General features: G+C 37.9%; 1 protein-coding gene and 1 long non-coding RNA gene across 4 annotated transcripts in view; one reads left to right on the plus strand and one right to left on the minus strand.

Annotated features, from left to right (window-relative positions):
* Positions 1 to 8,573, minus strand: part of LOC135099748 (inactive hydroxysteroid dehydrogenase-like protein 1) — a 145,431-nt gene extending 136,858 nt beyond the window's left edge. For all 3 annotated transcript variants that reach the window (XM_064002254.1, XM_064002253.1, XM_064002255.1), the window contains exon 1: positions 8,494 to 8,573. In XM_064002254.1, the coding sequence (XP_063858324.1) occupies positions 8,494 to 8,544 (51 nt within the window). In that variant the 5' untranslated portion in view covers positions 8,545 to 8,573. The remainder of the gene's footprint in view (positions 1 to 8,493) is intronic.
* Positions 8,574 to 8,966: 393 nt separating this feature from the next.
* On the plus strand, positions 8,967 to 24,331 carry LOC135099753 (uncharacterized). The gene is made up of 2 exons (XR_010268339.1): positions 8,967 to 9,475; positions 15,979 to 24,331. It is a non-coding gene; the product is annotated as an uncharacterized LOC135099753 (long non-coding RNA).
* The last annotated feature ends 730 nt before the right edge of the window (positions 24,332 to 25,061 follow it).

Genomic DNA, 25,061 nt, shown 5'->3' on the forward strand with positions numbered 1-25,061 from the left:
TGTCTGGACGTCTTATGCTTCTTCCCTGACCCCAATTTCCTCTTTATATTTGATTCCCAGTCTCCACCCATACCACATTTTACCATATGGAAACAGTGTTTTTGGATATGCGTAGACATTGTCCTATCTCAGCTAGAGACACCCTCTTCATGGAGTGTGACAATTCTTGTCTTCTCCACCATGGACAAGTGTCTTTTCCCCATGATCAACTGGTTGAGGTAGGTGTACATATTGAAACATTTGAAACCTTTCACAAGAGGGGAGAGAGAATGAAAGAGCCAGCACAACTTCCTGTGTGAAGCTTGCAGCACACCTGACTGGGCCATTACAACAGAGCATGTCACCAAAACTCAGCTATTTCCTTGATCATGGTAAATTCAGCAAATAAAGTTATGGTAAAAACAGCATGCTGTTTTCACTATCATCCTAGTTTCATCTGCGGCCACTGTATAAGTATGTATATATATATATATATATATATATATATATATATATATATATATATATATATATATATATATATATATATATATATATATATATATATATATATATACATATATATATATATATATATGTATATGTATATGTATATGTATATATATATATATATATATATATATATATATATATATATATATATATATATATATATATATATATATATATATATATATATTAGGGTACACAACAACAAACATGGCTTGTTCCACTGTAGCATTTGTTATGGTAAATATACATTATAGCAACTAAAGAACCTATGGGAAAAAAAATTTATTGGTACCAGGGAATTAAGCAATAATACAAATAATTCCACAATTTTTAAACAATACATCAATATGAGCACATTTGTACTATTGAATTTGAAATAAATTAAATCCCTCTCCTTAAGTTGGAGCCTTCTCTCTCTCTCTCTCTCTCTCTCTCTCTCTCTCTCTCTCTCTCTCTCTCTCTCTCTCTCTCTGTGAAAGTAAGAACAATCATATGATTGCTGAATAGAATGAGATTAATTTGGAATGAAAAAGAAATTACATAGACGAGTGAGAAAGAATGAGAAACGATGAAGCAAAAATGACATAAAATCAATGAAGAGGAGGGATGGAGGGAGGAAGAGAGAGAGAGAGAGAGAGAGAGAGAGAGAGAGAGAGAGAGAGAGAGAGAGAGAGAGAGAGAGAGAGAGAGAGAGAGAGAGAGAGAGAGAGAGATCCCTTGTTCCTTATCTCTGACAGATAAGGAGGGGAAGTGATGAGGAGGGAGGTTTGAGACAAGACAAAAGAAGGGAGAGGAAAGGGAAAAAGGTAGGAAGGGACAAGCAGCAGATAGGTGAGCAGCAGCTCTCACAGTTGGTGAGTTAGTCTTGCGAGTCTTAGTTTGTTATTCAGATTAAATTTTTATTAAAATTTCAGTGCTCGCACGAATGGTAAGTTTTGGTTCATTATTCTGGTTAAATATTTACTGGAATTTGAATGTTCACACAAGTGGCAATTTCGTTATGCCAGTTTTGGTTTGTTATTCCGATTAAATGCTTATTAAAATTTCAGTGTGTTATTGCAGTTGTATGTTATAATGACCATGCACTGTCTCATATCCTACTTTTTTTTTATATGTAGGAGGGGCACTGGCCAAGGGCAACAAAAATCCAATAAAAAAATGAGATGCCAGTCTCCAAATGGGGTCCAAAGCAGTAGTAAAAAAAAAAAATGAAGGATAAGTGTCTTGAAACCTCCCTCTTGAAGGAGTTCAAGTAATTGGAAGGTGAATATGAAGAAGCAGGTAGGGAGTTACAGAGTTTACCAGAGAAAAGGACAAATGATTGAGAATACTGGTCAACTCTTGCATTAGAGAGGTTGACAGGAGGGGGTGAGAGAAGAGAAAGAAAAAAATTTTGTGCCGTGAGGCCACGGGAAGAGGGGAGGCATGCAGTTAGCAATATCAGAAGAGCAGTTAGCATGAAAACAAGAGATACAACATTGTGGCAATGAGAAAGAGGCTGAAGACTGTCAGTTAAAGGAGAGGAGTTGATGAGATGAAAAGCTTTTGATTCCATCTTGTCTAAATGAGCTGTATGAATGGAAACCCCCCAGACATCTGAAGCATACTCCATACATGGATGGATGAGGCCCTTGCACAGATTTAGCAGTTCGGGGGTGAGAAAAACTGGCAGAGGCATATCAATGCCTAACTTCATAGAAGCTGTTTTAGCTAGAGATGAGATGTGAAGTTTCCAGTTTAAATTATAAGAAAGGACTGATCAAGGATGTTCAGTGTAGAAGATGAGGATGGTTGAGTGTCATTAAGGAACAGGGGATAATTGTCTAGAAGGTTGTGTTTGGTTGATAGATGGAGGAGTTGAATTTTTGAGGCATTGAACAATACCAAATTTGCTCTACCTTAATCAGAAATTTTAGAGAGATCAGAACTCAGGTGTTCTGTGGCTTCCCTGGGTGAACCGTTTACTTTCTGAAGGGTTGGACATCTACAAAAAGACATGGAAAAATGCAGGTTGATATCAAAGGCATAGGAGTGGATAGGACAAGAAGTTTGGTTTAGAAGATCACTGATAAATAATAGGAAAAAGAGTGGGTGACAGGACAGAACCCTGAGGAACACCACTGTTAATAGATTTAGGAGAAAAACAGTGACCATCTACCACAGAATCAATAGAAAGGTCAGAAAGGAAACCTGAGATGAAGTTACAGAGAGAAAGATAGAAGCCGTAGGCGAGTAGTTTGGAAATCAAAGCTTTGTGCCAGACTCTATCAAAAGCTTTTGATATGTCCAAGGCAACAGCAGATGTTTCACCAAAATCTCTAAAACAGACTGACCAAGACTCAATCAGGAAAGCCAGATGATCACAAGTAGAGCAGCCTTGATGGAACCCATACTGGCGATTAGATAGAAGGTTGTGAAGTGATAGATGTTTAAGAGGATATATTCAAAAACTTCAGACAGGCAGGAAATTAAAGCAGTAGGACAGTAGTCTGAGGGATTAGAACAATCACTCTTTTAAGGAACAGGCTGAATGTAGGTAAATTTCCAGCAAGAAGGAAAGGTAGATGTTGACAAACAGTTGAAAGACTAGGTAAGGTGCAAGCACAGTTTCGGAGAACAATAGGAGGGACCCCATCAGGTCCATGAGCCTTCTGAGGGTTTAGGCCAGCAAGGGCATGGAAAACATCATTATGAAGAATTTTAATAAGTAGCATGAAGTAGTCAGAGGGTAGAGGAGAGGGAGGAACAAGCCCTGAATCATACAAAGTAGAGTTTTTAGCAGAGGGTTGAGTGAAGAGTTCAGCTTTAGAGATAGATATGACAGCAGTGGTGCCATCTGGCTGAAATAAGGGAGGGAAGGAAGAAACAGTTATTGGAGATATTTTGGGCTAAATGCCAGAAATCATGAGGGGAGTTAGATCTTGAAAGATTTTGACACTTTCTATTAATGAAGGAGTTTTTGACAAACTGGAAAACAGACTTGACAAGATTCTGGGCAGAAATATAAAGTGCATGAGATTCTGGTGTTGGAAGGCTCAAGTACCTTTTGTGGGTCATGTATAGCACAAGAACAGGTTGTGTTAAACCAAGGTTCAGAAGGTTAAGGTCGAGAAAAGAGAGAGGAATGCATTCCTCCTTGCCAGACACTACCACCTCTGTTATGTGCTCGGCACACATAGATAGGTCTTTGACATGGAAGCAGTAGTCATTCCAAGGAAAACCAGCAAAAAAAAAAAAAAAAAAAAAAAAATAGCAGAGGCAAAACACGCGAGGCACCTCCACTTAGGAGGATTCTGAGGAGGGACTGGAGCGATAGGGCATGATACAGATATGAGACTGTGATCAGAGAAGCCTAACAGAGAAGGGAGGGTAACAGCATAAGCAGGATTAGAAGATAGGAAAAGGTCAAGAATGTTAGGCATATTTCCAAGATGGTCAGGAATATGAGTAGGGTGTTGCACCAATTGCTCTAGGTCACGGAGGATAGCAAAGTTGAAGGCTAGTTCACCAGGATGATCAGTGAAGGGAAAGGGAAGCCAAAACTGATGGTGAACACTGAAGTCTCCAAGAATGGAAATCTCTGCAAAGGGAAGAGTCAGAATTCACTCCACTTTGAAAGTTAAGAAGTCAAAGAATTTCTTATAGTCAGAGGAATTACATGAGTGGTATACAGCACAGATAAATTTAGTTTGATAGTGACTCTGTAGTTGTAGCCAGATAGTGGAAAACTTAGAAGATTCAAGAGCACGGGCATGCGAGCAGGTTAAGTTGTTGCGCACATAAACACAACATCCAACTTTGGATTAAAAATGAGAATAGAGAAAGTAGGAGGGAACAGAAGAAGAGTTGTTGTCAGTTACCTCAGACACTGTATATATATATATATATATATATATATATATATATATATATATATATATATATATATATATATATATATATATATATATATATATATATATATATATATATATATATATATATATATATATATATATATATATATATATACATATATATATATATATATATATATATATATATATATATATATATATATATATATATATATATATATATATATATATATATATATATATATATATATATATATATATATATATATATATATATATATATATATATATATATATATATATATATATATATATATATATATATATATATATATATATATATATATATATATATATATATATATATATATATATATATATATATATATATATATATATATACACACAAGGAATAAGGAAGAATATGTGATGCAGTTGTACAGGAAAAGTGAAAAGTGTCAAGTCTACTTGTCCAGTACTGAGTGTACTAATCCTGTATTGGTCCTGTAGCAAATCAGGCACCAGTGAATCATTGCTATCTCTACCAAGAAAAAATATTGAAATGTATAAAAAAAGAAAGTAAGGTCTTTTTGTTGATAATAACAACAAATCTAATTATGAAGTTTAATGAGGTTAATTTTCTAATATAAAGTAAGTTACTTTAACATAACATATGTGATTAAACTATTAGTCCTACTTATGATTTTTGTGAAAAACTCTGTTGGGTAATTTATACTAAACTATGATTTCATTTAATATTGGCCAAGTTTAATACAAGAAAATGGCCTCATAAGACTGAAACAAATAATCAATGCTGTCATGTTATTGGCCGAGTTTACCTTGAATGGGATCACGTTTTCTTAGTGTCCCTCGTGTTCTGGTTACCTGCCATTCGGGCATTATCCTTATTATTGGTTATAAGTAGTGTAAGGCTTATTTACCCATTTTATATCATGCAGTATTATTCTCTTCATAATTTAAGTTCTCTATATCTTTGCCTGACCTGTTCATTTCTTGTACTGCACAAGTTAACACAGGATTTATCCAACTGGACCAACCTGTATCAAGATGACCTAAACAAGTGTCCGTCCTAAGGTCCTGTCTGTCCTGTGGTTAAAATTTTATTTATTTTTTTTTTCAATCCTGCTAGTGCCACTAATTCAAATGGCCTATGTAGTTTGGAATTACTCCATGTGTTGTCCTCCACAAGGGTATGAAAGGCAGCAAGGAAGCTGCTGCATCATTTTACCTCTATCATGGTGTCAGACAAGTGTTGAGATTGCAATTTGGGTCTACCCAACTTTTTCTTGCAGTACAGTGAGAAACCCAGTGATTTGTTAATCTTAATTTTGTGAGTATTTCCAAATCATTCTTGATAGTGTGATGTGCTGGTGTAATATAAGATTAGATTATTGTTCATAATGGGAGTTCAGGGCCCCTGGCTAGTTTTGGTCAGGTTAGGTAATGTTAGGTACTGTTAGGTTAGAGTCATTAAGGGCATGTCCTGGGAGCTTTGCTCCACTGGCAAGTTTAGATTATGTTAGGTAATGTTAGGTTAGGTTAGAGTCCTTAATGGGGTGTCTAGAGGGAGGGACAAAACCCCCCTGTTTAGTTTCAGTTAGTGTGGGGCTGGGGGGTGGGAGCAGTATATCCTGTTTGTTAACAATTTTTTTTTTTTCCCCAAAAGTGGCATTTTCTCCTTAGACCTTAGTTTCCCAAATTTGGTCTATTTTGGCTTTCACCACCTTAAACCCCCACTTTCCCACCAGATCCCCAAGCTTGCTACTCCTGGAGAGGGGCAGGAATAGAATACAGGCAGAGCTGCCATAAGCAAGATTTACCATCAATAGAAAATAGCGAAAGTGAGTAATGAATGAAAGTACATATTGAACATATATGGAACGACATAATCCAAGGGGTAATACTGAAATAAAGCTAGCGTTCTTCTCCGAGGTTAATACTTACTGCATCTGCAGTATTATAGTTGCTGAATGTAATGCAGTATGGAATATATTCCACAAACTTACAAATGCTTAAAATAAAAAAAAACTGGATGCCATGACAACAATGGGAAATGGTGCACCCTTGTGTGTGATGGATAGGTGGGCAATGATCTACCCTGGTGTAGGTGTGTTTGTCCATGCGTGTGTAAGTCACATCTGTTGCAAAAGCACGAAATTAGTCATGGTGATTAGTTCTTTTGTTTGAGAATGCAGCTGCTGACCAATTAAAAATACATGATTAATTTTGCCAATCATAGTATATTATTTCATCCTGTGGAAGGAAAAGCAACTCAATTTGAAATATTTGAATTAGTGTGAGGAAGATGTCTGTCAGCAGTGGGTATTGCCTTGATTATTTCCAGTGCATCATGAGATTTTACAAAGATAACAAAAGTAATAACTTCATATTAATTTCTCAGCCTTGCTAGTTAGGATAGGTTAGTTTAGTTGGCTTGTGTTGTTAGTTTAGTTATGTTATGTTAGTTCAGTTAGGTTGTTAGGTTAGGTTAGGATTAGTTAGGTTATGTTAGTTTAGTAAGGTTAGGTTGTTAGTTTAGTTCAGTTAGATTAGTTTAGTTAGGGTAAGTTAGTTTGGCTAGATTTAGTTAGTTTTGTTAGGTTGAGTTTGGTGGTGGTGGTGACAGCCAGCTGGCTGCCACAGCCAAGCTGCAGGCAGTCCTCTTTGAGGGAACATTGTGAGTGAGTGTTACTGTTGTTACTTATTTGTGAGGATGAAACTATTTTTTTGTTTTTTGTTAATCTGGATATCATGTTCGTGTTACCTAAAAGCACGAAACTCACGTCATGGAGAAGGGTTCGGTGACCTTGCCGTAAATGTAAAAAAAAGTGGGGGGCATGTGTCTAGTATGGCTGTAAAAGCACTTGCGAGTGTGGAGAAATTCAATATTTTCTAAGTCCAGCAAGCTCTGCACCAGTCAAGAGTAAACATTGAAATGATTTTTTTTGTTTATACATATATATATATATATATATATATATATATATATATATATATATATATATATATATATATATATATATATATATATATTTTCTTTTGTTTATAGCCCCACTGGTTAGGTTAGGTTATGCTAGGTTAGATTAACTTCCAAGCAAGAGGGATCTAGGGGCTAGGATGGGTTAAGGAAATCTGAAATATTTAGGTAAATTTCTTTAGATTTTTAAATGCCCTTATTTCACTTATTTTTCATCCCCTCCCCCAAAAGCCCCAATTCCCCACAGGCTTGTTTGAGGGGTTGGGGGGGGTTGGGGTGGAATGGGACATATCAAAAAATACTTTTTTTCTTTTTTTCAGCTAGATTTCGGTCAGTTTTGTCTTAATCTGCTTTTCGGTTTTGCCACAAAATATTAGTTTCTGATAAGGAGTCGGAAGGTGAGGGGTAAAAAATAAAAACTAATTATTTGCAGGAAAAACAACACGCAGATTCATTCAAAACAAGCCCAAAATTATCTCCACCTTCCCCCCCCCCAAAAAAAAGTTTCGTCTGAAAAAAAGTAGGCTAGCTTTATCTAAATATTCCCCAAACCAAATTAACTGCATCCTGTAAATATTAAATTATTTAATAAATTGAAGAAAAAAGAAAAGAAAAAGAAGGACGAGCAAAAAATATAAAATTATTAGTAATATTTTTGTTGATTGCAAACTAGTTACCACATTTACCAAGGTTGCAAATAAACCCAAGCCTTCACTGCTCACGATAACCTTGTATTATACGCCAACCCTTTCAAGTCTGACCACCCTAACAGATAAACTATATTATCTGTCTGTTTATTACACTGGCTAAGTCGATCCAACTTTCCACCCCACACACTTATGTGCACTCTCACTCCTTGGCCATGACACACCTTATCTACCACTTGACTGTCACCCCTTTAACTCCGCTAATAAGACACAGGCTGTCCAATGATTATCACAAATCAAAAGCAGTATTTGTCCATTATAAATCAATCCTACCGCTTCGCCGGTGTCACCTCCACTTTGTCTAATGTTGACGTCGCTTAGGCTGCGTTTACACCAAGCGAATCGAATCGATTAAATTCATGGAGAATCATTTGACTCGAGTCATTTTGAATCGGTATAGTTCCAACCGACTGAATCTGATTAACACATCATTCAGTACCAAGGCAGCCTTCGAGGAGTATGGACGTCTTTGCTGTTGTAGAAATAGCATTGTTGCTGTGGCTGAGAAAGCGTAGACGGAGGCGGAGGCAACGAATATGGGTGCATCCAATAAATTCTAGAAGACCTGAATTTGGGAGCTTTGGACATTTGTTCCAAGATTTGGTCAATAATCCGGAGAAGTTTTATGACTTCTTTAGGAACAATTTAAGATGTTGGTTGAGTTGATGGGACCCTCCATCAAGAAGCAGAATACCAATAATTGGTATTTTAAAATAATACACTTACCTTAGGAAAATGGCCAGTCTTTCTTCAGGTCGAATTGCAAGACGGTAATTATTACCGTCTTGCAATTCGACCTGAAGAAAGACTGGCCATTTTCCTAAGGTAAGTGTATTATTTAAAATAATTCCACTAATAGATTGATCGAGTGTTTAAGGTAGCTGTAAATTATATAAAAAATATAGACATGCTTTATGTCTGGTTATGGATACAATATTGCTACAGAAATGGATGCAAAGGTAGGTTTAAGGCAAGGCGCACATTGAGACGCAGGGCAGCAGTGACAGAGCAGGGCAGACGCAGGGCAGGGCAGGGCAGGGCAGCACAGGCGTGGTGCGCACATTGAGAAGCAGGCTGTCGTCCTGTGCGGTAGTGTTGATCATGGCTGTTGCCAAAAATTACTTTGGAAACCTTAGTTCCGATTCCGACTCAGAAAACGAGTTCGAGAAAGTAATGTTATTATATGACATTTGTAGAGCAAAGAGGTCAGTGTGGAGGAGTGAATACATGGAGAAGAGGAAAACACATGGAGAATTTGCTTTAACTTCTGAGCTGTCTGATGCAAGATACAAGAACTATTTCAGATTAAGCCGAGATCAATTTGAAGATATACACACAATGATACACAGTGACATATCCTCTGAAGGATGCAACGCCCAGAAACCAATCGGGAGTAGAGAAAAACTGGCTGTGTTTTTAAGGTGAGTTTATTTTTCTGCAAATCCTTTTTTGAAGAATATAGGAACTGAGGCAAAAATTTTGTAAATAAACATTTTCGCTTGTCTATTCATACATTATAATGTTTCAATAAAGAATTGTAAAAGAAAAATAATAGGGACTGAGGCAGAAATCCTCTAAATAAACATTTTCGCTTTACTGCTCATACGTAATAATGTTTCCATAATTAGCCTACGTAATAAAGAGTTGTAAAAATAAAAATAATAGGAAAAATAATTTTAATTTCATACTCAGAGAGAGAGAGAGAGAGAGAGAGAGAGAAAGTACATTCATCACCAATAAACAACGTAATCACACATGGCTTTCAGAGCATAAAATAATTTGATGTGAAATCATGGGATGCATCCTGATGCTCTTGTGAACACATGGGGTGAGATTGTGATGTATCAGCAGATGGATCAGTAGGTGTAGTACATACAAGAGGAGTAGAACCATACGAGGAGTGAGAGGAGTGACCTTGGGAATGAGGAGACATGCCTAACAAAGTCTCTTCAGCGTCCGAAACTATACGGAATACTTCCCGCTTGATCATGTGCTGTGATGCTGTTGTTGCGTACATAGCCATGAAAAACTGATATAGGGGATCTCTTTCCTCCTGTCCTAGTTTGTCTTCCAGGTTTTTCCTTTCAAGTGCTCTGTGTTTGGCTCTCTCTTCATGATTTGCAGTGGATTGTTTCAGTAGAGAATTAATATCTGCTTTCATTTTACGATTGTCTACAATCTTTTTCATCTTTATTGTTCTCGAATGAGCTGAAGGGTCCACAATACTCTCACTATTATCATCGCGATCATCATCATCATGAACGTCGTCATGGGGCACATTTTCATGTAAATCAGTGGTGGGTTCTGTACTCCTTTCTTCGTCGGAACTAATATCACCTTCAACAGTCCGTTGAGTGTCATTGTCAGTCCCAGTTACATTTGAGCTTGCCTCTCTGTTGGCCATGTATGGAACCAGAAATTCCATTTGCTGCTGATATTTCCATGGCTTAATCACAACAGCACGTGATCTACTCGTACCCTTTAATTTCTTTTGCCTCCTGAGGGCGTCACGATGACAATTACGTATTTTCAGTCATGCTTCCTTTGCAGCAGCCCCTGTACAAAATAGAACACAATTAACACTATAAGAGAGAGAGAGAGAGAGAGAGAGAGAGAGAGAGAGAGAGAGAGAGAGAGAGAGAGAGAGAGAGAGAGAGAGAGAGAGAGAACAGGGTAAAACTATAGTCGAGCTTAATATCTTTTCAGATATCTGGCTACTGGAGATTCCTATAAAAGCATTGGCTATAGCTACAGAATGGTGGATCGGACCGTGTCAAATATAGTCAGTCAAGTAGCAACTGCTGTGTGGAACAACATGCAACCTATTTACCAGAACCCACAATGGAAACATGGGAGAAAGTGGCATGTGATTTTGAAAAAAAGTGGCACTTGCCACATTGTGTGGAGCAATTGATGGAAAACATATATGCATCCGAAAACCATCAAACAGTGGGTCATCCTTCTTTAATTATAAGGAGACATTTTCAATTGTGTTGATGGCCACTGTTGACTCATCATATAGATTCACTACAATAGACGTGGGGTCCATGGGCCGTTTTAGTGACGGACATGTTTTTAGCAACTCTGCACTGGGAAAGAAAATTGTAAGCAAATCTTTGAATATACCTAAACCAAAACCCATTGAAGGTGTACAAGGAGAATTGGTCCATGGGCCATTTTAGTGACGGACATGTTTTTAGCAACTCTGCACTGGGAAAGAAAATTGTAAGCAAATCTTTGAATATACCTAAACCAAAACCCATTGAAGGTGTACAAGGAGAATTGCCATATATGTTTGTTGGAGATGCTGCATTTCCACTGCTAGATAATTTATTGCGTCCATATCCTAAATCAAAGACAAAGGATAATGTTGAAAATAAAGTATTTAATTACAGACTGTCACGAGCAAGGCAAACAGTTGAGTGTGCCTTTGGTATATTGGCTTCTCGATTCAGGGTATGCATGCGGCCATTTACTATAAAGGTAGAAACAGTTGATAACGTGGTAAAGGCAGCTTGTGTTCTTCACAATTACTTGGGAACACATATGTCAACAGATGCGCATGAGGAACTCGAAACATTGCCCGATAATCAACTGATTGCATTAAACACAAATGTATCTAGATGTACTGTCTGCATTTCAAGTGAGAGAGCAGTTCAAACTCTATTTCAATTCAGCAACAGGAAGTCTGCCTTGGCAAACAGTGTTCGTCGAGGAAAATATTAAAAGACGAGAGGAAGAAATAACTGGAAAAAGGTAATGCTAATGATGTGAACAAAAAAAAAAAAAAAAAAAAACATAGTGAGAACATACAGTAAGCATGGTAATATTTTTTTTTTATAAATTTTGTTGTGTGATAAAATCTGCATCAGATATTAGTTTTCATTGAAAAAAACCCGATAATTACTAATTACAATAAATGTACACCTCAAGAGTGATTTTCATAATAACACTGCCAATATATATATATATATATATATATATATATATATATATATATATATATATATATATATATATATATATATATATATATATATATATATATATATATATATATATATATATATATATATATATATATATATATATATATATATAATCTCATACTCACCATCTTTTAATTGTAGACTCAATGCAATGTCAGCCCATAACTCGTCCTTATAAGTTCCTCTCATATAATCAGGATGACTAGTGTCATACAGCACTCTTTGATGGCGAACAGCCTCTATGAGTTGCTCCGTGGACGACATTGTGAGTACTAAAGAGTGAGTTGCTATCAAGCTGCGCCGCACGTGGCACAGGAAACTGCGTTCGAATGACTGCGTCGCGCAGGCCGACACAGGTCTGCATCTGTGCAGGTCTGCATCTGTGCTGTGCTGTCCTGCGTGTCAATATGCGTGCTTAGGTTTAAACCAGTGAGATGCAGTTTTCTGCCCTGCTCTGTGCTGTGTCGCCTGTGTTGCCTGCGTCTCAATGTGCGCCCGGCCTTACAGTTTATATTTACCTCTTAGGCTTCTGTTACAGTAGAAATTACATGTATTGCGCTGATCTATAGAGGGAATTGCTGTACTAGGCAATATTATTCTGCATATTAAAAAAAAATGACAACAGAAAGCATTATGGATATGGTTATATATTTTTATTTGGTAACTGTAGGGTGTATTGTCTACTTTTTAAATGTGTGACATAACTGTTATGTCCTCCAACTTAAAAAAAAACTTATGTCCTCCAACTTAAAAAAAAAAAACTTATGTCCTCCAACTTAAAAAAAAAACTTGTCCTCCAACTTAAAAAAAAAAAAAAAAAACTTATGTACTCCAACTTAACCCTATAAGGACCATTGGTACAATTATGAACCACTTCAAAAGCGTGCTTTTCCTTGGATGAAATTCCCTTGTAGAGGCGTGTCCGTCCGGTGGTACATTTTTGCACCATATCAGAAAACATCACTCACACGATATGTGGAAAAAAAGCTCTTGTTTCTGTGTAACAGCAGTTGACTCGTGACCACCAGAGGGGGAGGACGTAGTGACTGATCCTCCGTTTTCAATGATTTTTTTGGACGACTCATAGGTAAGCCAGGTCACTACAAAAATTATGATATATCCCATATATTCAGTAGAATGTGTTTATAATGTTGGCCTGACTTTGGATTATATTACTGTAATGTAAAAAGGCGTTTTTAAATGGTTCAAAAATGTACTAGTGGGTCATTCTGTTTCCTCAGATATGGACACGTCACAGTTCTATGGAGGCAGGTTTAAAGTTCATTGTGACACAAAGCAATTTGTATGCAACACAACAAAATGTAAACAAGCCTCTGAAGCTGGATAAAGATGAGTTGGAACAATTTCTAGGGACTGTCTTTCTTATGTCCTTGTTCAAAATATCTAACACTAGGCTTTATTGGAGTGGGGTGCTGGAATTCGATTCCGTATCCAAAGTTTTCAGAAGGCGATGGGAAGAAATAAAAAGCTCTCTACATTTCAATGACAACACTCAGGCACCTGACAGGACTGGTCCCAATGCTGACAGGCTTTTCAAGGTTCGCCCACTACTTGACCATTTGCAATCAAAATTTCGCAGCATCCCAATGCAACAAATGTGCTGCATTGATGAAATGATTGTTCCCTTCAAAGGAAATTCTTACCTAAAGCAGTACATCCCATCCAAACCACACAAATGGGGTTTCAAGGTATTTGCTTTGTGTGATACCTCTGGGATCTTGAATGACTTCCATGTTTATGATGGGCCCCTAAAGCCAGTCCAAGGTGAACCGGATCTGGGTCCATCATCCAATATAGTTCTGCAGTTGGCGCGCACAATCCCAGTAAATGCAAACCATTTGTTATACCATGACAATTGGTTCACATCTCCTAAACTAATGGCTCATTTAGCAACGAAGCAGATCTACTCTCTGGGTACTGTGAGACAAAACAGACTGAAAGGGATAGGAAATGTTCTGCCTACAGATAAGGAAATGTTGAAAAAGCAAAGGGGGTCTCATGTAGAGGTAAGCACAACTTATGATGGAGTAGAGTTACGTGCAATGAAATGGGTAGACAATCGTTGTGTGACTCTCCTCACAAGCTTTTCATCTGCTCAACCTTTGGGAACATGTAAGAGGTATGACAAGAAAAGGAAGGAGATTGTTGAAATTCCTTGCCCCAAAATAGTCAAAACCTATAATGAGGAAATGGGAGGGGTTGATCTTCTGGATTCGTTGATTGCCTTATATAGAATCCACATAAGGTCTCACAAGTACTACCATAAACTTGTTTTCCACTTTCTTGATGTCACAATAGTAAATTCATGGCTTCTCTACAGGAGGGATGCTAGTGCAATAGGGGTGTCAAAAAAATCGCAACTTCAGTTGCAGGCATTCAAGTTGAAGGTGGCATATTCTCTCCTACGCCAAAACAAAGACCCCCTGAAAAGACCCGGTGTGGGAAGACCACGCTCCAGCAGTCTTGAGACAGAGCACGAGGAAAAAAAAAAGAGAGGTCATGCAACAAAACCAATTCCAAGTGTTGACATCACAAAAGATGGAATTGGCCACTGGCCCAAGATTGTTGAGACGAAGGAAAGACCTCGTTGCAAGCTACCAAATTGTAAAGGAAGGCCAAACACATACTGCTGCAAATGCAATGTTGCACTTTGCCTAAATAAAGAAAGAAATTGCTTCATTGAGTTTCACACAAAATAGGTACTTTCTGTAAAGAAAAACACAATCAAAACATCAATTCTAAATGGCTGTGTATTGTATACTGTATCGTCTATTGATTACAAGTTATCTGTAGGAAAGTTTTGTTATTTTATAAGGATTATAGAGGCACAACAATGTAAAAATTCATTTCTGAAATAAATTGGTTTTCCAAGGTCAAAATGACCAATGGTCCATTTTTGAACCAATACATTAATATATTATAGAAATGTGTTTTGTAGAAACTTAAGGTTTACTTTCAATAAAGTTCGATACAATCAATTGATTTTACTCATTATCAAATTTTTCCTACACGTAGATATAAATTTGGTCCTTAAAGGGTTAAAAGATACCTTTCACAGATAAGTGAACTCAGAAGAAGTACTATCACTAGCATACGGTGATGGTGTAGTATGAGATGGATGTTGGTGTTGGCCAGTCCAGTAACCGTAGCTAGAGTTTTGGTCCTTGGCGAGTTTTCTACGAAAGGCCTGATGTATTTCTATTTTAATGTCAATACTGTCGATAGGTGACAATTGTTTCATAAGAGGGAGAAGACTTAACAGGAACTGGCGGTCTGGGTCAGATTCATTTTCATTTTTACAAAATGCTTGTTCTCGCAACTTTTGCAACTCCCCCACGATTTGCCCATCTACATCACTTGGAAGCTCGCAGCGACGTCTTTTGTTGGCATTATGCTTCTTTGCTGTAGATGATGGCTGCTTGATAACAGGTGTAGACGTACTCGTACTTCCCCCTTCACAGACGTCAACATTGGTTGCTGTTTGTACAGAACGCACACTGTCAGATGCATCCGTGATATTAGTAGTTGATGAAGTATCATCAGGTGCAGCATCATCCATATCAAATTCAGAATTTATGTCCTCATTTGGGGGTGTTGGTACATTACATGATGTGGCTCGTGGTGTCACATAGGGTATGAGGAATTCCATAGCATCGTAGAATACCCATTTCTTGGCTTTGATGCTAGCTGATCCAGATGTATGAGTAGTAAATTTCCTCTTTTCTCTCATAAAGTTGCTCCTTAATTGATGCCATTTTTCCTTGCAATCGGATTCTGTGGAAAAAATAATAATGGTGATTAGAAGGATGGTCATAATAGTAGTTATTATTACTTTAATGACAACAGCAGTGATGAAAAATAACATGGAAACAGAAGGCCTATTCATAGAGGGTTTCTCTCTTTCTCTATTCCAGACATGTTGCTACCGGAGTCTTTTGCTTCCCTTGGGTTCCAGTTCCGCATTGGGAAGACTACAGTGCATAACATTGTCAAGGAAACAAGTAATGCCGTATGGGAGGTATTACAACCACAGTATATGCCAGTACCTGATCATCAACAGTGGAAAGAGATAGCAAGAGCATTTTTCGATAAATGCAATGTTCCAAACTGTATCGGAAGTGTGGATGGCAAGCATTGTCGCCTGAAATGCCCACCTAATGCAGGCTCACTTTTCCATAATTATAAACAGTATCACTCTATTGTATTAATGGCTATTGCTGATGCCAAGTGTTGTTTTACTCTGATTGATGTTGGGGCATATGGGCGAAACAGTGACAGTGCAGTCTTTAGTAACTAATATGGGTAGGTCATTTCTCTCTGGTCATTTAGATATCCCACGGCCTAGTGAAATACCTACTACTGATATCAAAATACCATTCTATCTCATAAGAGATGAAGCTTTCCCTTTAAAGCCCAATATAATGAGGCCATATCCTCGAAAGGACCTAAATTACTCTAGAAAGGTATTCAACTATAGGATGAGTAGAGCTAGGAGAACTGTAGAATGTGTTTTCGGAATGCTAACTCAGAAATTTGGTGTACTGAAAACATCAATGGAAACAAGCACTGAGGTATCTGAAGCAATAGTTAAAAGTATCTGTGTGCTTCATAATTTCATTCACCATGAAGACAGCATGAACTTTCGTAGTGATAATGATGATGTAATTGATGACCACCATCAAAACATGAGGAGCCTGTCACCAACAAGAAGTACAAGGCCTACAGCTGAAGCTTTGTCCATTCGCGACACTCTGAGAGAATACTTTGTCTCACCAGGTGGAGCTGTCGAATGGCAGGACAGAAACATCCACTGATGTATATATTCGCTGCAGAAGAGATGGCCACACCAGTTTTTACCATATCACATCTACTCTTTAGTTAGGTTTAACGTATTGTATACGGAGGATAATATTAAAATAATTATAGGCAGCTATGTTATTCCTACTATTCTGTCATATTACCATTTACTTTTAGAAGAACATTATGTGAACATTAGTGAACGAAATCAGAGACAACTGTTAATAATAGGAACTGTAGCCTACACCCCACCCTCTACTCTGCCTGGTGCCTGGCTGGCTGGCAGTTACGTTATATCACATTTGAAAAGTAGACAATATGCCTTACAGTTGCGAAATAAAAGTATCCAACCATATTCACAATGCTTTGTTGTTGTTTTTAATAGGCAAAATAATATTTCCTAGTACAGCAATCCCTTCTATAGTTGAGTGCAGTACATGTAATTTCTACTGTAATAGCAGCTATAATAGTTCAATAAAAACTGTTAAACTTTGCATTTCATTTCTGTAGCAATATCAGTCCATAATGCAGCAATTACATCACGATTACGGTGCATAGGATCACTAGGAACATAAATAGCACGTCGTTCTTGCACTAAACTGATGAGTTCCACATGCATGATACTTCCTGCTCGGCTGACTCGCCTTGACTGATGAAAAAATGGGACCGCGCGCATCAGTGATTCTGAATCGCCATGAATCTCCATGATTTGAATTGACTCGATTCGCTTGGTGTAAACGATTCCATTGAATTTAACGTGGCGAATCATGACGAATCATGAATTGGGATGATTCTCCATGAATTGAATCGATTCGATTCGCTCGGTGTAAACGCAGCCTTAGAGTCGGAACTAAAGGCGTCTTCATTAGTTCTTTGCAAGCGCCTTGGAAACAGGCATTTTCTGACGCATTCCTTTCGCGCAGGTTCCCTGGGAGCTTCGGAACCTTACAACTATCCCGGTCAGCAAATATCTTAAGGCTTCACCCCCAACTCGGACCATCGCCAACTCGGACCAACACCAACTCGGCCCTGGTCTATACTAACTCGGACCACGATAACCAACTCGGACCACTATATGCCAGCTCGGACCACCAACTTGGACCATGTTTAAAAGTTAAATAATAATTCAGCAGCTCAAAATTGACTTTTATTTCACGATAAAATACAATTAAAATTATGCTCTAAAAACATGCAAAAGTCAGTAAAATACAATTAAAATTGTAGTCTAAAAACATGCAAAAGTCAGTTTAAAAAATAAAACTAGAGTATTTCATGAAAAATCAAGTCATTACATATTCACAGCAATATGATGAGAGGCAGCTTTCAGTAAGCTTTTTGCTGTTTTAGTGCCCAGAGAAAATTCCTCCCAAAGCATGACTAGTCGTCCATGTTGTTTTGTATATTTATTTTTTTGGTGACGCAACACCTTTCCATCATTTATAAACTTTACATGAAGCGTTACAAGTCTAACCTCTGTGTGTAGTAGGGTTATTAAAGTATATAAGTTTAGTTGGCCTTTAAGTGCTTTCATATTAAGTCTGTAATGCCATCCTTCAACGTCATTGTTAGTTCTTACACTTCGATCAAATACACACCAAACTTTGGGAGGCCACATTTCTGACGTAATCCATGTACTGTTTATGTACTCTAAAAGATCTAAGAGTGGTTGTGACCCAGCTGCTTTCCTACAGAATCTTATAAAAAGTCCTTCTATGTGATCATCAGGTACATACGGCAGAGAAAGCAGTTGTCTTACAAATTTGTAGGTTTTGCTATCATGTGTGTAAGCAGACTGGAGGCCAAGAACTTGCGCCTTCCTCCAAACTGCTTGTCCCCAGTGAAATGCACAACCATGCATAACTACATGTGGGAAAACTTCTGGGATAGCACGCCAAATACTTTGTTCAAAATCAAGGATAACTTCTTTTACTTTTAATTGTCCATCTAAAATTTCTTTGAGTTTACTAAAAATTATCCTATAATCTTTACATCTCTTACCCGACATTAACACAAACAACAGAGGCGTTTGTTTTACGTTACCATCGCACTTCATAAATGCGTGAATACTAAAAAGCTGGGTAAAGGGTCGCCTCACTACTTTAAAAGTTCCATCAACATACCAGTTTCTTGCTTTAGCAAGTAACTGAAGCTGTTCTTGTGTTGCAAACAATAGGTGGCGTCTGTCCTCTATACTTATATCTGATTTAAGAAAGTTAGGTGGAATGTGCTCCTCACTAATACAAAAAGTTAGGTCACTGGGCTCAGCAGGTCTGTTAGCTCGCCGCTTCCTGTTTGCTTGGCGAGCTAGATTCACCGGTGCAGGTAGCGAAGCAGTAGGCTTTGTTGGATCAACGTGTTCAAGAAGCACTTCCTCCACGATTTCTAAAGCTGGGCGAAATACATCATCCATTGCTTTGTCATTAATTAACTTTGACACCATGCTTGTAGTCAAAGGGCATGCTTCCGGTGGGTGTGAATGTTCATTGGCTCCTCTGATAAACACTCCGTTCACTTCCTTTACTATCATGTTACAGGTAACCTTTTTATTACGCACTGCACACCGCCAATGAACACCAACATTTGTTTTTCTTTTAAATGTGTATGAAAATCCTAGACTGTCCACAAGTTTCTGCTTGCCCCTTTGTGAAGATGCACATATTTTTTTCATACGCTATAATAGGTGGATGAGCCTCAGAGCAGTCCAAAGTGTCGTTGTCCAAGGTGTCTTCGTCTAGATAAGTTTCAGAATTTATATCATCCACTAACGCCTGGGTCGGAGTAGGTAGATGATCCTCACGGCCTAAACAACTCTCGGCCTAGAGTGCTCACGGCCGAAACGACCTGCTCCCCTCTGTGCGATAGTTTATGATGGTTTGAATCTAACAAATGTAGTGATAATACACGTTCATACGTGAAGCCACGTGCAGCTTGGAGATTTTTTTTCCCACGCTCAAATGAAGCGGTTACTGATTCGTGATTAAAGAGATAATTAGCTCGTGTATTGCTTACATGTAGTTTACAGTGGAATTTTTTTTACCTAATTTGGTTGGGGACATTCTTGGCTTCATTATGGGGTAGAGCTCTTAATTGTAGTTAAATATCAAATCGTCAATAATTACGGCTGCGCCAGTATTATGACAATTTGTTTTTTCATCCTGAGTCGTAGGGTAATGAAGGCAAATGTAAGGTAATTTCAGTAAGTGTGTAGGGCGGAGACGTCTGTAGAGGTTGGCAACACTGCCCACAGTTTATGATGGTCCGAGTCGGCAAACATGGTGGTCCGACTTGGTATTTCAGAAAATGAGAATGGTCCGAGTTGGTCCACAAGATGGTCCGAGTTGCCTTTTCATAATGGGCCGAGATGGAAAAGGGCCGAGTTTGCCCTACCCCATCTTAAGTTCCTTCTGGAACTTAGGAAATGGGCAGGCAGCAGGGCGGAGCGAAAGACATCCACTCGTAGACAGCGATACAAATATGCTAGGTGAAAATAAGCCGATGTGCGTATATTGTTTTCATTAAAATCTCGGACATATATAATTACCTGTATACAAGTCAGTCATGAGTGAAAGCCATTAGTAAAACTGTGTAGCGTGAATGGTTTCAAATTAAGTGAATAGTAACATTTGCTTACAATGAGCGTGGAACAGTCAAGCTTTCAAGCGGCATGTGGCATTCTGGCAGGGCAGGTAAAGGTGTTTGAATGGCCTTCCTGTCTTGGGCCACGGGTTCCAACGCATCATTGTGTTGTGGTATGTGCAATGCCATAATGCAGTGTGAAGTTATGGCTGATACAATCAATTAACGCTAAAATACTCTGCAGAGTGTCTTGCATGACCTCGCTCTTGCCTCTGTGAATGACTTGTTACCTGGACAGCTGCTACACTTGCTTCCTACATCACAGCTTCCCCTTGCTCCGTAATCGCTAATAAGATAATTTATTTCGTTATATTATAATACTTGCAGTCTGTCTAGACATACTAGAATAATAAACAGGAATACATAAGAGATGGAACGCACCGAAAAAGTGGAAATTGTGTGAAAATAGCAGCAAAGAGACGCTATGACATTTTATTTCATAGTTGCCGTATGTACAGTACCATCCCGCATGATTTATTAGTCATATTTGACCAACATCAGGCATCATTTCGACCCGGAATGTCTTAACCAGGCTACGGCATATTACTATCTAAACAGACTAGAATAATAAGTTTACCTAAGAGATGGAATGCATCTAAACGTGAAAACTGTGAAAATATCAGCAAAGAGACGCTTTGACGTTTCATTTCATAGCTGCCTTATGTTCAGTACCATTCAGCCATATTTGGCCAACATCAGGCATCACTTTTGACCCGGAATGTCTTAACCAGACTACAGTATATTACTATATGCCTGTTCTATAAATGTAACAGCCATTAAACAAGGATAACCAGTGTGTCTGCCTGTCTCTCCTTTGATCAGAAAAAAAAAAAAAAAAATCAGCCCTATATGATTACTTTTATTGAATTGACAATATCACAGGGACTGGAAGACTAGCTGTTCACTTCTAAATAGCATAAACTTCAAGGAGCAAGTGGTAAGGCTTGCTGTGGTCTCTGTGAGGACCACATCGCCAATGAACTGTACGACTTTTTCCTTGAGCAGCACCCCAGACAACTCAGCTGGTCTGTTCTTCAGTGATCCTAATCTTTCTAGACAGACTGCAAGTATATATAACGAAATATGTTCTATTATTAGCGATTATGGAACAAGGGGAAACTGTGATGTAGAGAGCACGTCTAGCAGCTATCCAGGTCATAGGTCATTCACAGAGGTGAAAGTGAGGTCCTTTACCCCGCTCCTCTGATTCCGCCTTTTTTTTTTTTTTCTTGTAGAAAGATTGAGAATATAGAAGAGTTTGGACAGAAGTAAAAGATAGGAAATTGAAGGAAAGTAGTAGATTAAAGATTGTGGGCAGATCATGTCGCTATTTTTAAAAAATGAGTAATGTATATATTCCGCCATGTTAAGGCAACATTCTATCCCAAAAATCGCTTCTTTATTTAGACAAGTTCTACTTCATCACCTGTGCAAATACAAGCCACTCTGCAGAATATTTTAGCGTGAACTAATTGTATCAGTCATGACCTCACACTGTATTAAGGTATTGTTGGAAGTCTGGCCCAAGACCATTCAGACACCTTTAATTGGCCTGCCAGAATGCCGCATGGCGCTGGAAGGCTCGACTTCTACGCTCATTGTAAGCAAATATTTCTATTCACTTAATTTGAAACCATTCACGCTACACAGTTTTAATAATGGTTTTCACTCATGACTGACTTGCATGCATAGTTATGTATGTTTGAGGTTTTATTGAAAACCCAACACATTTGCATCGTTGCCCGCGAGTGGCTGTCTTTTGCTGCACTCCGCTACTTTGCCCATTTCTGCCGTCGATTCCCGAGGGAGCTTAGGAAGCTTGCGGCCCAAGGTAGTGTCAGGTTCCAAAGCTCCCAGGAAGACGCCTTAGATCAGTTATGGAGAATTCAAAGACTCAGACAAGTAATATTGGATTGGGAGCAGGAAGTTAAACCACATAAGCTCCTACACCCTTCTCAGACTAGATGGTTGTCACTGGAAATGGTGGTGGCAAGGTTGCTTGAGCAATATGAGGCACTTAAGCTATATTTTACCAATGCTGTGCTAGGTGATAGATTGATTGCATCTGAAACAATCTTAAATAGGCTATGCAATCCTATGACCAATCTGTATCTTCTTTTTTTGGAATATGTGTTGCCTCTTTTTAATAACTTAAACAAGCAAATGCAGGCAGAATCAACACAAGTACATGTCCTGTATAACTCAGTTTCATCTACTCTCGAAACAATTTTAGGATTCTACATGGAGCCAGGGTACCTCAACAAGACTCAATTAACAAAAATCAATTATAGAGATCCTGGAAAATTTCTTCCATTAGATAAAGTTTATCTTGGTGTAAAAGTGACACTGCAGCTGAGAAATTCAACTTATGAAAAGGAAGAACTACAGAATTTTAGGTTATCTTGTTTGGATTTCTACATTGAAGCTAGCTCCCAGATATATAAGAGGTTTGATTTTGACTCTGTGACTGTAATAAAATCCCTGAGAGCTTTGACCCCAAAGGTAGTGATTGATAGAGAAATACCTTCCATTATTGATCTTATCAGTGTGTTTGGAGCTACTGCCACAGATATTCAGGCAATCGACACTGAATGGAGGCTGCTAGCAAATTCTCTAGATTCAATGAATGTTACTTCAGATATGATGCCACAAAATTTCTGGTGTACAGTAAGTTTAACAAGGCAATGTGATAATGCATTAATGTTTCCAAATCTTGCTGCTTTCATGCAAACACTGTTGTCTCTACCTCATTCTAGTGCCAGTGTAGAAAGAATTTTTTCTGCAGTCAATAGAATGAAAACAAAAGCAAGAAACAAATTGTCAACAGAAACCATCTCAGGCTTGCTACATACAAAACAACTTTTAAAGGGAGCATTCTGTTATGACTTCAATGTAACAAATTCACTTTTGGAAAGGAAAGCGTCTACAGGAAGTTCTATGTATGAGTAACTCCTATGATCAGATTTATTTTCTATCTGCTAGCATTATGTCATTATCCCATATATGCTTGATATATACTGCTTGATATATACTGCTTGATATGTCATGTGATCTCATTAGCTTTATTATGTCCTGTGTATGAGTGCAGTTTTTCTTTTTCACACAGTGCTTCTTTCAATTTATTTTCTATCTGCTAGCATTATGTCATTATCCCATATATACATGATATATACTGCTTGATATATACTGCTTGATATGTCATGTGATCTCATTAGCTTTATTATGTCCTGTGTATGAGTGCAGTTTTTCTTTTTCACACAGTGCTTCTCTCAATTTATTTTCTATCTGCTAGCATTATGTCATTATCCCATATATGCTTGATATATACTGCTTGATATATACTGCTTGATATGTTATGTGATCTCATTAGCTTTATTATGTCCTGTGTATGAGTGCAGTTTTTCTTTTTCACACAGTGCTTCTCTCAATTTAGTTTCTATCTGCTAGCATTATGTCATTATCCAATATATGCTTGATATATACTGCTTGATATGTTATGTGATCTCATTAGCTTTATTATGTCCTGTGTATGAGTGCAGTTTTCTTTTTCATACAGTGCTTCTCTCGCTACAAATGGTTTATGCTGGGTGTGTAATATGTGTAAAATTGCATGTAGTTGTATTAAGACGTCGTCAAACGGGATATGCAACCACTATTTTTTCACAAATATCGCAAGTTTTTGAGATTTAGCTTCCATTTCTAAAATCTCCCGTGTGACGTCGCCTTTATGGGCTACACTTCCTAAATGCTTGTTTTGAGTTAAAATTAACTAAATACCCTTTGTTCTGTTTATGTGGAGTTACCATAGGGCTAATAAAATTTCATTATTATCAACATATTTTTCCTCAGAAATTTTCCTTATGGGTTACAGATTTCTACAGATATTTTGTCAGATTTGGTCAGATTATGCATAATTCAGTCTGGCAACACTGCTTAGAGAGATCTTGGCTTGCTTACACTATAGAGAGATCTTGGCTTGCTTACACTACAGGGAAGCCAGTGGAGGTAAAGGAAAAGTCTGTCTGTGTCGGTCCTCGGAATGCTGATTGGGCTGTGTTATACCAGGGTTATAGAAAAATGTAATAAGGAGATCGTTTATTCTTATGTCAGCACCAGTGAATTATTTTTCAAGTCACGTGCGTGAATACCACCCTCGCCAGGTGAATGAGACTGTACACTCGTGTAATATCCAAACACTAATGCCCATTATTGTTATTGGTGAATGTGTGAAGGATGTCAAGTAATTAGTTCGGCCATTTACACTATTGTAATGAAATCTTCAACGCTACTAAAAGGGTACTTTACGCTACCTGATGTAATATGAATGACGTGTGAATTAGTGTTAACGCTACCACAAGTGAAGGAAAAATAAAGACCATAAATCAGCGAGTGTAGATATTTCCTCACCAACTAGTTAGAAGAAAAATAAATTAATTAATTCAAAAAAATAATAAATAACTCCTGGCTTTCGAGTGGCACACAGAGAGCGGAGGGGGGGGGGGGCATTACACAGATAATCAGGACTTGACTCCTTGGCTGAGTGTGTGTGTGTGTGTGTGTGTGT

The sequence above is a fragment of the Scylla paramamosain genome, chromosome 4, assembly GCF_035594125.1.
Source record: "Scylla paramamosain isolate STU-SP2022 chromosome 4, ASM3559412v1, whole genome shotgun sequence".
In the NCBI taxonomy this organism is placed as follows: domain Eukaryota; kingdom Metazoa; phylum Arthropoda; class Malacostraca; order Decapoda; family Portunidae; genus Scylla; species Scylla paramamosain.